The sequence below is a fragment of a genome, unplaced genomic scaffold, assembly GCF_019419815.1.
Source record: "Pyrus x bretschneideri cultivar Hongxiangsu unplaced genomic scaffold, Pyrus_bretschneideri_v1 Contig11, whole genome shotgun sequence".
In the NCBI taxonomy this organism is placed as follows: domain Eukaryota; kingdom Viridiplantae; phylum Streptophyta; class Magnoliopsida; order Rosales; family Rosaceae; genus Pyrus; species Pyrus x bretschneideri.
The window spans coordinates 3,133,087-3,147,948 of record NW_025999402.1 but is presented as its reverse complement, the minus strand read 5'-3'; the positions used below and the strand labels follow the sequence as shown (position 1 = coordinate 3,147,948).

At 33.0% G+C, this 14,862-nt stretch overlaps 1 protein-coding gene across 1 annotated transcript; it reads right to left on the bottom strand.

Annotated features, from left to right (window-relative positions):
- Nucleotides 1-8,438: 8,438 nt before the first annotated feature.
- LOC103966369 (UPF0481 protein At3g47200-like) lies at nucleotides 8,439-10,519 on the bottom strand. Its single transcript, XM_009379530.2, has 2 exons — nucleotides 10,283-10,519; nucleotides 8,439-10,200 (listed from the first exon to the last, which is right to left on the bottom strand). The coding sequence occupies exons 1-2, from the start codon at nucleotides 10,376-10,378 to the stop codon at nucleotides 8,695-8,697; spliced, it is 1,602 nt and encodes a 533-aa protein (XP_009377805.2). The 5' UTR covers nucleotides 10,379-10,519; the 3' UTR covers nucleotides 8,439-8,694.
- Between the last annotated feature and the right edge of the window lie 4,343 nt (nucleotides 10,520-14,862).

Below are 14,862 nucleotides of genomic sequence, written 5' to 3'. Positions count from 1 at the left end.
TAATTGAAAGTAATCTCCAATAACAAGATTTGCCAAGAATCCTCGTCGACATGAAAGCTCAGCACTAAAACCTGAAGAGGCGAAAAACAAGGGTGAGTGGGCCTAAAAACAAAGCTTGGTAAAAACCTTTTCAAAAAAACATAATAACCCCTTGTCATAAAACAAGTATAGTTTCCAAAATGTACATACTACGTATAGTAAGAAAATACTTACTGTAGCCTGCAAAATCTCAAGAATTTAATATGATACAATATTTCTTAAGTAAGCACATTATGTTCGTAATCACATAATCTCGCATAAGCAAACATATCATATCAAGTGCTCATCAACACATGCTGACACACGAGTTCATGCAGAGATATTCTGACATGAACATGACTAAGTGTAACAATGATATACGCTCTAGTACTATAATCACGTGAAACTGACACTATGGACAAGACATACGAGTCCTAATTATCTATAGCAATCTAGGACAAGACTGGACACCTACAATGGATCCAAAGTGAGTGTACAGTGCGATGTGCACATACACTTGAAAGACTGGCCCTAGCCCGAGCGAGTATTAACACCGGTGCAACAAACGATGAGCATATAACATAAATATAGTCATGCCACAGTGATATGATAATTCTAGTCAATATAATATTATTCGTAGCCGTAAATATAATTATGGCATCAATAATAATACTCATAGCTATGCATCCCGTAGAACGTAGCATAACTTCATAATTTCTATCAACGCGCTAAATCTTATAAATGTCATCCTAATCTAGGCGTATTGTGGAAAACTCTTCACTAAATGAATAAATGGTAACTAACAAATATATATACACTATATAAAAGAAAAGACCCACTCACATATACTTCTAAAGCTGCAGCCGTTCGAACTAGGATATCCAGAGTCTCCGATAGTAATCGCACCTAAGCATAATATTGGGACCCATTAATAGAACTCAATTAAAACGTTTGAATTTGGAGAAACAGACTGCGGATTCAGAATTAACGCGTTGAAATACGCTAACAAGGGTTCTAGGTAATTTTCATAAAAAGTCAACGAAAGTCAACGATCAACCCTAAAAAGTCAACCGAGACACCACGGTGGTCAACTATGTTAAAATTTTAGAATTTCACTAAATGGCTGCCAAAACGGATTCGGGACGTCAAAACTAGTCTAGAAGGGTTTCCGAAAAAATTCTCAAAAAGTTAATACAAAGAATATTTCAAGGAATATTCTAGAGAATATTCCCAAAATTGTTCTGAGCCCATTTCAGAACTGGGCCGACTGGAATAATGGCCCAAAGGTTTGGGCCAGGTTTGGATCAGGTTTTGGGCCGGATCTGGGCTTAAGGCCCTTGTTTTTTTTTTTTTTTTTTTTTTTTTTTCAAATCTGGTCACAGGTTTATACAAAGAAGAAAGCCGAAATCGGCTAGTTCGGCAGTGAAGCTTCCAGAGCTTCGTTCGAGCTCAATTTGCAATCAAAATCAACAAATTTGGTACAGATTTGAAGCTGGAAATGTGAGAAATCAAAATATACCTATACGGGACCAAATCATGGCTGAAAATGACCAGAAAAATCGCCTGAAAGTGGCCTATTGGCCACGGGTTCACTTTTCCAGAAAATGGAGGAAAGCTCTCCTTCATGATTTCTGAACCAAAACATCATTAAAACATACCTATAACTTAGTGATCGTTGCAGGACAACAAAAGGGTATAAGAAAGAAAGTTCCCGAGGCCTACCTTGGTCAGAAAAATGAAGTTTTGCCGGAGAAAGAAGATGAACAGAGGCAGTGGACACTGACAGTGCAAGGTTCACACCTGTCATGGTCGGATGGAGGTAAGGCCCTGTGGGGGCACATGCCCCCTCTCATCCTTTTTTTTATTTTATAAACATTCCAAATTATTCAATTAATTATTCTCATTTTTTTGCTCTGCAAGTTATTCAATTAATTATATTAAAATATTAAAATAGTGAAAATCCTGTTTTAGTTTTTAAATGCTCCTCCGTTTTGTATATTTTTCTCACGCACTAATTTCTAAACCTTGTTGAGTTGCATGTATTTGGTTAATTAGTACAAATGAGCATTAGATTGTCAACAATTAAAGACAAAATTAGACAATAGAGTAATAAAATTAGGCATTTTGTAATTAATTTTTTTTCAGCATTTGTAAAAGAACTAGTTTTATTTGTCCAAAAAATGAGCTCAAATTTTTTAACATGCCCCCTCTTAGTTAAATTTCTGGCTTTGTCCCTAACTGCTGGGTTGCGTTCATAGCTTAAAGTCCTAGTTTTTTGGGTTGAGAAACTCACAGATCTCATTGGGGCAACCCAGTTAACAGTGGTGATGGTATTGCCGGACCACCCAATAGGGGTTTGCAGAGAAAAATGAGGAATGAAAGACGAAGGGGTGAGGTTGCAGAGGTCGAACTCGCCTGGGTTGATGGCAGGTGGTGTATGGCGTGGGTGTGCATCTCAGCCTCTCAATGTTGTACCCAGATGGAAGAGAGTTTGAGAGGGATGGAGAGTATGCGAGTGACAGGGAATAGAGAAGGAAAATTAGGCCTGGCAAATGGGTCATGTCTGTCGGGTTCGTGTAACACTTGTTATTTTAACGGGTCGTGTCGTGTCTCACCTGTTATCTTAATAGGTCCTTAACAGGTCAGGTCACTTTAACCCGTTAAGAAAAATATATTTTTTTTCCTTAAATTTGCACATATCACACATTGCCACATAAATATTACTTCAAAACAATAAAATGCATTTGTCGTTTAAGTAATGCATCTACACTCGAAAATAAGAGCGTAATAAACAAACATTCATACACTACTAGTCTATTACAAAATATTAAATGTGCAAGGATATGCAAAATGAAAGAGTTTTTGTTTTCAAGGTTGTGAAGCCTTTCTCAAAAGTTTAAACATTGCCAATGGAACTCAAAGCTTGCATGTTATTCCTTTTACAAAATCAATTTTCATCGACCATCATTACATAAGATCACTTGTGTAAATATTTTAAATTGACGATCAAATTCATTCCTTGTATTCATATAGGATCAAGGAGTGTAGATGTAAAAAATCATCAAAGTCAGAGTTAAAATAACCGTTAAATCATGATTTTTTGTTTATAACTGTCGAAAAGTTTTGTCCGTTACTTAATCTCTGAATGTTTGTTTTTTACAATTTTTGGTGTGTACGATTTTGAAGTATATACAAACATGTTTGACGGTTGGATCGTTGAAACTAGTTTTGTAGAATGTGTATCCCATCAAAACAATAGATTCACTAACACTTAAGAGTTTATTCATACTTTCATTAAGTATAACATAAGATTTTGTGGTATCCAATAATGTAAATATTTTAAATTGAAGATCGAATTCATTCATTGTATTCATATAGGGTCAAGGAGTGTAGCTGTAAAAAATCATTAAAATAGAAGTTAAAATAATCGTTAAATTGTGATTTTTCATTGATAACCGTCGAAATTTTTTATCCCGTTACTTGATCTCTCAATGTTTGTTTTTTGCGACACTTGGAGATTATTTATACTTTCATTAAGTACAACATAAGATTTTGTGGTATCTACTAGTGTAAATATTTTAAATTGAAGATCGAATTGATTCATTGTATTCACATAGGGGAAGGAGTGTAACTGTAAAAAAAATCAAAATCGGAGTTAAAATAACCGTTAAATCCTAATTTTTTGTTTATAACCGTCGAAAAGTTTTGTCCCATTACTTAATATTTGAATGTTTGTTTTTTACAATTTTTACTGTATGTGATCTTGAAGCATATACAAACAAGTTTGACGGTTGGATTGTTGAAATTAGTTTCGTAGGATGCATATCCCATCAAAACGATAGATTCACTAACTACTTAGAGTTTATTTGTACTTTCATTAAGTATAACATAATATTTTGTGGCTAGTGTAAATATTTTAAATTGAAGATCAAATTCATTCATTGTATTCATATAGGATCAAGGAGTATAGCTATAAAAAATAATCAAAATCGAAGTTAAAATAACCATTAAATCGTGATTTTTCGTTTTATAACCGTCGAAAAGTTTTGTCCTGTTACTTGATCTCTTAATGTTTGTTTTTGCTGATGCGATCTCAAAGAATATACAAACAAGTTTGACGATTGAATTGTTGAAATTAGTTTCATAGAATTCGTATCCCATCAAGTTCAATGGTATATATGTGTGTGTGTGTGTGTATTTATTAAGTAGATTTAAATTTATTTATTTTGTACGTATAACACTTAAGAAATTGAATGACATGTATATTTAAGCCGATCCAATGGTCACCAATGTTTAAAATTTAATTTAATATATATATATATATATAATCATTATAGTTTTTAGGGGTATAAAATTGTTAAATTAATATATATAATTATTATAGTATTTTTTTAGGGTTATAAAATTATAAAATTAATATTTTGCTTATCATGTATTGTGTTACCTACGTGTATACCCGAACCAACCTATTATCTTAATATGTGCTTATCGGGTTACCCGATAACGTCCCAATTCGTTATCGTGTCAACCCGAACACCTGTTAATTTCATGTCGTGTCGTAGAGAGAGTCAGAAGGAAGGTGAGAGGAGATACGAGAGTGAGGGGATGAGAGATGTGGGCCCCACTTGGCACACAGCTCAAAGTCACAAATGAAGAAACAGAAAAATATTCCTGTAACATGAAACTAAAATGCCCTTCACATATGTAATTTTGTAAAATTTAACCCATAGCTCTGACTTCGATTCTGCTTGCGCCTATGCGTTCGTTCAATCGAGTACTTCGAGAATACGGTAAAATAGTAACTCATACATGTCATGAAATGATGGTCAATGAAAATCAACAACCTCGCCTCTAGGGACATTTTCGTCAATTCATTCCTTTAAAATTAATAAAATTGTAAGATTAGGGACGGGATGTTACAAATAAACTAAAAATTTTGAGTATTAGTTTCTGAATTTGTCACAATATGAAGCAATGGTCTTTCATGTCAAATTCTATGATTAAGACTTCAACTACATTGTTGATATGGATAGGATGACGACTTAGTATAATATTACGTACATGATTATTTTTTATTTGACTCATATATGTTTATATGATTAGTTATAACTCAAGTGATTACCGAGAAAACATAATCACATTGTATTTTTAATGAAATACTAAACCAATGCATATAATGGACATATGAGAGATTTTTCAAGTGTATGGGTTGTGTTGCCGGCTCACTAAAAAGTTTCTCAGACATATGGACTAAGAGAAACCCTCCACAATTCAAATAACTACACACAACATGAAAAGTTGACAATAATCACTAATATTAGTTATCATAGCCCGGGGCTTTAATTTTTTCACAGTTGTGCCCTCGTTGACTTCGGCTTTACTAATGATTAAACTTGTTTCGTTCAAACCCTTATTGTGATTAGCATTTGCTGCTGCAGAATAAACCAATTTTAAAATGGCATAACATGCTCGATAAGGCATAAGTTCTTCATAGGACCGCCCACGAATTTGATCAATTACTCTTCTCGCTTTGTGAGCAGACATACATATATGTTGACCTAAAGTGTATACTTCGGTATATTTCTTCACCTTTCTCTTCTGTATCATAAGATTCACCTCTCATTAATGAACGATAAGCATCTATATTTTATTATTTTTTAATTAATTATTATCCGCTTCATTAACTACATAAGCTTTTTATGTTCAAATGTGAGTATGAAACTGGTTATTTATTGTTAATTATTATGATTTAAATTGGATAATGATTCTTTGTTTGAATTTCACATAGATTCTAATAAGAGAGTCGAGTGAATTAGAACAGAAATAAATAGTCCTATTATTGGTTGAGCCTAAAGTTTTCTACTGGAGAGGAGAAGGTTGCTAGAAGCTGAAAATGTCTGCATCTTCACTTTTTAGATAAATTATTCTTCCATTTTATCCATCTCATCATATAATGATGCGATTCTAAAAGATATTAGGCGCTAGTCGGATGGCCGGTTGATGTCAAGTGTCTAAGTAGCTAGGTGGAGGCTTAGACGGATTTAAGTAAATTTATTATATATTGTGTCTATTTATACTTTAAAAAACACATCATTATATTCTTATACATAAATTGCAAAGTAAAATGACATGTAGATTATAAAGTATTCTAACATATTGAAAACATGGGGAACAAGGATATAATGAGTATTCATCCAAATATTTAACAAGTTTGTTACATTTTATTGACAAAATTAATAAAATACAAAAAGAAAGTTATTGATTTTCTGTCTAAATGAAAGTTGCAATCTAAACAGATATCTAAACAGGTTTAGGTGAATAAGCAGGTGCCTAAGCTCGAGTCTAGTCGCATCCTTTTAATTTTTAGAACAGTGTATACTGGTGGTATACTATGGCTGATGAAGTTTGTTAAGCTCATGTCCGTGAGTCCGGATCTGCCATTCAGACTATCCCACTTGTGCCTCTACTTAGTTTGATTCCACCTACCACCGCCCCACAACTATTAAGATCTAGTCCAAAGTTCCAAACTGAATGGTATATTATTTCAATTATTATTTTTTTAATCCTTAGATGAAAAGGATCTGTATATATCATGCAGTACGTATATATTAATTGGAAATGGATCCTTTTTGGATCTTTTTTATCAAATTCACCGATCTGATCTCTTAAAATTTGATACAATAACTAAAAATGAGGGTTTTCTTTAAAAGTTATAATAACTTTAGCCGTTTGACTAAATTTCACGCGCTCAGATTGATGGATTTAATGAAAGGATTCGGAAAGAATCTTTTTTTCATATTAATTGACCAATACACACACACACACACCAATCTCTCCAAGTAGTTGCTCAACATTTAGGACGATTTGTACGTGATTTATTTCATTTTTTATTTGACTCATACATTTTACATGTTTGTATGATCAAATGGCATGTGTGTACAATATTTCTTATTTGACTCATTTTTTTATTTGCATGTGAGTACAACTCAAATGGCATGTGAGTGAATGGAGAATGGTAGGTTGTAAGTTTTGAATATTTTGAAAAATTAAAGAACAATATCTCTTTTACCTACCTACCTATTTGCACTCTGTCGTAAGACTACTCGTTCATAGGCATCAGAATGAACGAATGCTAAATGACTTTGTCTTCACCTAGAAGTGAAAGTAAGGGGAAGTGTAGTCAAATTATGATTTGAGAGGATTTTAAAAAGTTTTGAAATTCTAGTGTAGTTGATTAAAATTTTTTAAAGGATTTTGAAATCCATTCAAATTTAGGTGTAGTTAATTAAAGGATTTTAGAATCATTTGAAATCTAGGTGTAGTCAATTAAAGGATTTTAGAATCTTTTAAAATCTAGGTGTAGTCAATTAAAAGATTTTAAAGAATTTTAAAATTCATCCAAATCTAAGTGTATTCAGAAAATTAAGATTTTGGAGGATTTCAATAAGTTGTGGATTTTGTGGGATTTGAAAGCCAAAAGTATATATAACCAAGATTAAAAAGAATCCAACCTTACCCCCTAGGATTTCAAATCCTTCCACCACAATCCACCACAATCCATTCAAATTCTTTAAAAATCCATATGAATTTTGTAAGAGTCTTTAATCCTCTTAAATCCTATCAAATCTATCACTTAAAATCCTTTAAAATCTTAGTTTGACTACACCCCCTAAGTAGTCAAACTAGGATTTGAGAGAATTTTAAAAGACTTTAAAATCCTAGTGTAGTTAATTAAAAGATTTTAAAGGATTTTGAAATCCATTCAAAACTAGGTGTAGTCAATTAAAAAATTTTAGAATACTTTAAAATTTAGGTGTAGTCAATTAAAATATTTTAAAAGATTTTTAAATCCATCCAAATCCAAATCCAAGTGTATTTAAAAAATTAAGATTTTGGAGGATTTCAATAAGTTGTGGATTTTGTGGGATTTGAGAGCCAAAAGTATATATTACTAACACTAAAACGAATCCAATCTCACCCCCTAGGATTTCAAATCCTTCCACTACAATCCATTCAAATTCTTTAAAAATCCATATGAAATTTGTAAGTCTTTAATCCTCTTAAATACTATTAAATCTATCACTTTTAAAATCCTTTAAAATCCTTTAAAATCTTAGTTTGACCACATCCCCCTAAAATAAAAGGCCTTACGAGTTGTTAATTATTAGCCTGTTAAAGCATATTTCAATGAAATATTAAAAAGTCTACATCAATAATGACAATAGTAGTAAAAAAAGACAGCATTAGTACTCTCAACCAAAATGTCAATTCCAATGTAGTATGATATAGAATGACAACAAAGAGAATGGTGGTCAAATTTGACGGCAACGTCAAATAATTTGGTAATTGCATCCATATTAATACATCCACATGCATCGAAATCAATAATAAATGACTTTATCTTCACCGAGAAGTGAAAGTAAAATAAAAAGTCTTACGAGTTGTTAATTATTGGCGATATTAACGTCTTGTAAAAAATAAGGGTTGTAAAAAATAAAAGAAACATAAACATAAACCCGGATGATGAAAATTCATAATTTAGGAAGATTAATCCCATACAACGTGCATACATGAAAGCAAAAATATTATAGATAGACTCCAGGGCGAGCCAGGACTGCGTTGGTAAATGGTAACATGGCCATATAAAAGAAGAAGAAGCTTAAGGAAAGAGCATGATCATTTGTGAGGGCCGTGAATGGCATAGTATGTCTGTAGAAAAGTGAGAATGAGAAGGGCAGAGGCAGCCAGGAACGATATGATACTCCATGTAGAAGTGAAATAAGTATTATGAAGGTCCCTTATTTCTTTTAGAAAGCGCACCTTCAAATATACTTGAAGCTTGTTCAAATTGCACCACGACTCACAGTATTCGTTCACTTGGTCTCGCACACCAGCAAAACAGAAGTCATCCTTAGCAACTACTTCATCTAGAATAGTCTTGAATTGGTTCAAACATTCCTGTTCCCCGATCCGATGAGGCTTTATGATCTTTCTCTCCTGAAGCAGCTTGAAATCCTCTGAGTAACGGACGAGACTCTTCATGAGGAAAGCGTATGATGTAACGCTGTTTGTACTGCTAAGACTGTACTGCTCGTAGGCAATCAGATTCCTGAAGATCGAACTTGTTGACTTGTTGATAATCAGAGTCGGAATGCTGAGGCCTCCTCCGTTGCTGAACTTTATGTTCAACAAATTCTCGTCCTTCTCAGAGGGACTGTGAAGCTGCACTCCAGACTCCAAAAGTTCCTTAGCGCAGTAGTTGAATCCCCACTTATCATTGCCAGCTGCATCATCAGGTTGAGAAGAGTGGCCTGAAGAAGTTTGTAACTCATCACTTTTTTTCATTACTTTTCTACTGAGAGAAAAGCAACATCGGCTTCGTTCATCATTAAGCTTTGCATTAACGACCGGGATTGATATTTCAGTAGGTTCTGAAGGGACGGGTTTGGGGAAATAGAATTTGTGCAAGAGATCAAGCAAATGCTTGAAGTCCGTTCCCAGCTCATCAGGTATATGCTTCTCATTCATGGGCTCGAAGAAGTCGAGAGCGAGGCTAGCGACGGAGTGTTTGATCGTGGCTTCAGGCTTGACAATGTTATACAAAGTAACTAGAACCGAGAAGGGGATCTGATTCTCGAGTAACGCCAGATCATGCTGAAGAGCTGCAATCATCCACTTACTTTTCAGTATCGGATCAGATCCGTCTTCTTCTATTACATTTTTGGCTTCATCTCCGTCTCCTTGTTTTTCTTTTTTGGCTTCGTGGTACCTGATGAAAAGTTCCAGTATGAAGCAACCGTCAAGTAACATTATTGTTGCAAGCTCATTCTTGTCGTGCTTGATGGTTTCAGCATAGCATTGGCGAACGTTATCGTCTAGATCATAAATTGCGTCCAAGCAGTCTTCAAAGCATTTGTGAGATTTATTTTTATCTTCTGTTTGCTGGAGAAGGCTTACCATGCAACGCCATTTACACTCTCGAATAGCATCCACAAGGTCAGGGTTTTTTCGATGGAAAGGTCCAATTGAGACGACACGAGGGTTGTAGGCATCCTCCTGCACTTTTCGAAGATTATTTGGAACTTTGTAGATGGATGGGTCCACTGTTGCTGCCTTCACTACTTTCAGTTTATCTGCAATCTCTTGTCTCAACTTTGCTTTCCGTTCTCTCTCTTTGGGGTCCTGCTGTTTTGAAATTTAAGTCAAGAGGTGGAGGAAAAGGCAGAGTACTTTTAGAAATACAAAAAGAGTAGCTCTCACTTACCTGACGAGTACCGTTTTCTGAATGAACCATCTCGGCAGATTCTGTTGTGTCCGCCGGTCTGGTCCCCAATCCTGACGGCATTGCCACAGTGTTCATAGGATCGTTAGACTATTGATTACTATGAGGTAGTGCAAGGGAGAAATAGCACACCAAAGAGGAGAGAATCTGTTTCACTGAATGATTTGTCCGAGGAATGAATCCTCCTTTTATAGACGTCATCCAGCCTTCCAGCCTGTCTTGAGAGTTGTAAGACTTTTCTGAATAGTCTTCTTATCCTTTCATAATAGGCTTTTTAGCCACAGTGGTCTTTGAGATTTGGATAAATTTTCATTTTGGTCCTTAAGATTTGAAATCAATAGAAGTGATCCTTGAAATTGTTTACCATCAATCATTTTGGTCATTCCATAAAAAATGATGTTAAATAACGATTAAAATGACAAAAATATGCTCAATTTAATAAACAATAAGCCAAAATGATTTGACAAAAAAATAAGGGTATTTTTGTCATTTTATCTTTATTTAATTGAGATTTTTTATGGAATAACCAAAATGATTGATGATGAACAAACTCATGGACCAATTCTACTAATTTCAAATTTCAGGGACTAAAGCGAAGATTTATGCAAATTTCAAGGATTATTTTGACTAAAAAGTCTTCATTATAAGACACATCACTTATAGAAAGGTATAACCCTTATGATAAATTATACCTCTTGTCACACCTTTTAGTTAAATGTATATCAATACACCAATCTTATGGTTCACCTCTACACATCTAATGCACATATGGTAACATGCTCTTTTAAGGAGAGAGATTCCATTTTAACAAAAAACTTTGCATGTAGCCGTTCCGATCTCTTTCAATGAGATCGTGCGGTTGTAAGTTAATCCAGCTTTATCTATTTATTTTTTTTGGGAAGGTGCTTTTTTTTAAAATGTTATTGACATTTCAAAAATCTGATTCTCCACTCCTCACAAGTGTATTTTTCTTTCTAATTATAAAAAAATGTAGAATTTCAAATGAGATTTTTGGAATACTAATAACAATTTTTTTTTATTTTTTAATTTTTTTAACTTGTTTCTTTTGTCTTATTCCTCATCCTTTGTCTTCCTCGCCAACGGCACGCAAGCACAGTGAACCAGAGCTTCTTTCGTGATTCTTTTAACTTTTCCAATTTTCTGGAAAATGGGAGGATTTGGTTCAACCTTTTTTTATTCCTCAAAAAATTATAATTGAAGTCATTCTAAAAAAAACCAGAATGGAAAAATAAAAATCTCAAATAAATTATTCATCAAATTTCCCAAAATGATGAGATGGAAGAAACACATATCTGAAGAGGATAGAAACCTCTGGTTATGCCTGATTCGAGTTGCAAAGTATGGCGTGAGCCGTGAAAAATAAGAAATTACAAGTTTTGGGGCGGTTGGGGTTGCTGTCTGCGAATATGGGGTTTTGGGTGCGGTTGGGGAGGGGTTGGCTAGACTCTGATCAGAGGCCGCGGTGGTTTACGATGTGGTGACTTGGGGATGAGAAAGATTGGAAAGTCGTTCTAGAGGAAGAGAAGTGAGAAACGGAAAAGAAAAGGGTTAAAAATGAAGAAGACAACCTCTTTAATCTCAGCCGCACAATATCATTAAAATCAATCTAACAGCTGAGAGTATAATCTTTATGAAAAAACAAAAAAAATCCCTTTGCTTATAATCTACACATAGTAAAGTTAACATCATCATGATCATATTCCAACATCTTCTACTTGATCTTGATGACGTAAGATCTCGTTGGCTACACATATTTGATATCATTACTGAGTGTTAATAGATAAATTAACAAGTGTGTGTGAAGTAAAAATAGATGTGTGAATAACACTCTTCTAACTTTATCCATCCATATATATATATATATATATCGTGCATTTTTACGTTACCACTTTTCGTCACATTTTGTATGCTTTTGCTTTGCTGCTACATTTTAACATTTTCTGTCATGCTTATGTTACCTATCTTTGAAATAAAAGAGGAAAAAAAAACCAAAAAACAAAAAACGAAAAACAAAAAACAAACAATAACATGCTTGCTAGGCGGTTGTTGGTCACTTTATTAGTAAATTGCACTCCCCTAGGTCGCCTCCCAATTAATTGTTACATGCACGTCCAATTTATAATAATAAATAATAATGATAATAATTTGGAAGGACGAAAACTCTGAGACACTCTAGGCTTTGGTAATATGAATTGAATAATCACTATATGTTTCAACATAAAACTTAATTATAGGATGTTTTTCAAAAAAATAAAAAAAACCTTAATTATAGGATGAGAATTTCCATTCGGATTCAAATGGTGGGGATCCTAGGGATCCTCATATCTTAGTCGTTCATCGTACATCGTGCGGTCAGTTTTCGTCAGATACTATTTATATTTAATTTTAAATAAATAATTTAAATAATTTTTTACTGCACGATTTACAATGAACTGTTAGAACGTGAGGATCTCTAGAATCCTCACCATTTGAATCCAAATGGGATTCAAATCCTTAATTATACAGCATCAAGATGCTCATCACCTCTAGCATCAAACTTTGAAGAGGCCCTACTAATATATATATATATATATATATATATATATATATATATATTCCATAAACTAAGACTAATACATTACATATTCCATAAACTAAGACTAATACATTACAAAGTATTCCATAAACTAAGACTAATACATTACATATTCCATAAACTAAGACTAATACATTACATATTCCATAAACTAAGACTAATACATTACAAAGTATTCCATAAACTAAGACTAATACATTACAAATCAACTTAATATGCTTTCTTTTTGCAGTTTTTTAGGTTGGTGTGTTAAAAAATAAACAATTTGACAGAACAAAAAATTGTGACGAATGTGAGTGACATAATCTAGAGGAAAAGAGGCAAAGACATCAACTTCCAGTAAATCAATTATTGTTGTGATCATTAGCTATTGATGTTCTTTGACTTAAATCTGATTGATTTTCGATTTTTTGTTGAAGTCCTAACATTAATGTATTATGAGTTATTATATTTTTTCAACTTAAAATTTGAAAGTTATAATTGCTTACATTAGTGAGATTTTAAATAAAAATAATGATTTGTGGGATTGAAGATATTAAAAGATAAATTATACTTCCCATCTAGCAAAAGAAAATTCAAAATCTATAGAAAGCCACGTTTTTCTATATAAAAAAAGTGAGTATGTGTGTGTGTGTGTGTGTGTACATATATAGGCCCTTTAACAAGAGGGATCCTCATTTTTCAAAAAAATAAGGACATCCTCTTGACCGTTAGATTTGACTTTAATGAAATTATGTGGTTGAAACTTTGTGAAGGCCCTACTAATATATATAGCCTAGCTTGACTAGAGAACTTGGAATACTGCTTTGTAATGTATTAGTCTTAGTTTATGGATATTGAATCAACTTAATATGCTTTCTTTTTGCAGTCCTTTAGGTTGGTGTGTTAAAAAATAAACAATTTGATAGAACAAAAAATTGTGACGAATGTGAGTGAAATAATCTAGAGGAAAAGAGGCAAAGACATCAACTTCCAATAAACCAATTATTGTTGTGATCATTAGCTATTGATGTTCTTTGACTTAAATCTTATTGGTTTTCAATTTTTTATTGAAGTCTTAACATTAATGTATTATGAGTTATTATATTTTTTAACTTAAAATTTGAAATTTATAATTGCTTACATTAATGAGAATTTAAATAAAAATAATGATTTGTGGGATTGAAGATATTAAAAGATAAATTATACTTCCCATCTCGTGAAAGAAAATTCAAAATCTATAGAAAATCACGTTGTTCTATATAAAAAAAAAAAAGTGAGTATGTGTGTGTGTGTGTACATATACATGCCCTTTAGCAAGAGGGATTCTCATTTTTCAAAAAAATAGTGACATCCTCTTGATCGTTAGATTTGGTTTTAAGAAAATTATATGGTTGAAACTTTGTGGAGGCCCTACTAATATATATATAGCCTAGCTTGACTAGAGAACTTGGAATTAGGGGTGGTTCGGTATGGGATACCATACCGAAACTAGTATCCCGAATCCCAAACCAAAATTTTTCGGGATTGGAATTTGAAGACCAATCCCAAACCAAATTTTCGGGAATCCCAAATTTCGGGAATACCGAAATATTTTCGGGATTTTGGGACAAATCGGGAATCCCAAATTGAAATATGAAATTATGAATTGTTCTTCAAATATATAATTCAAGAACACATTTATGAACTAGGAATTTCATTTCATTCACACTACTATTTAATTGAACATTGGCATGCTTGACTCTTTTTATCATAGTCAAAATTCAAATTAATTAAACTCTTTTTGCAATTTGTTGAGAGACAAAAGAATCAAGCCTTCTGAAATCATCAGCCATGGCAGCAGCAATAATAAAATCCACATGAATATCAAATAGAACATGAAAAATATGCAAGGTGTAGGGCATTCTAGGTTGCTGAGCATGAATTAGAAACTACTAGCATCAATTATAAAGAATAATATATATATTATGTATAAATATTAATAATT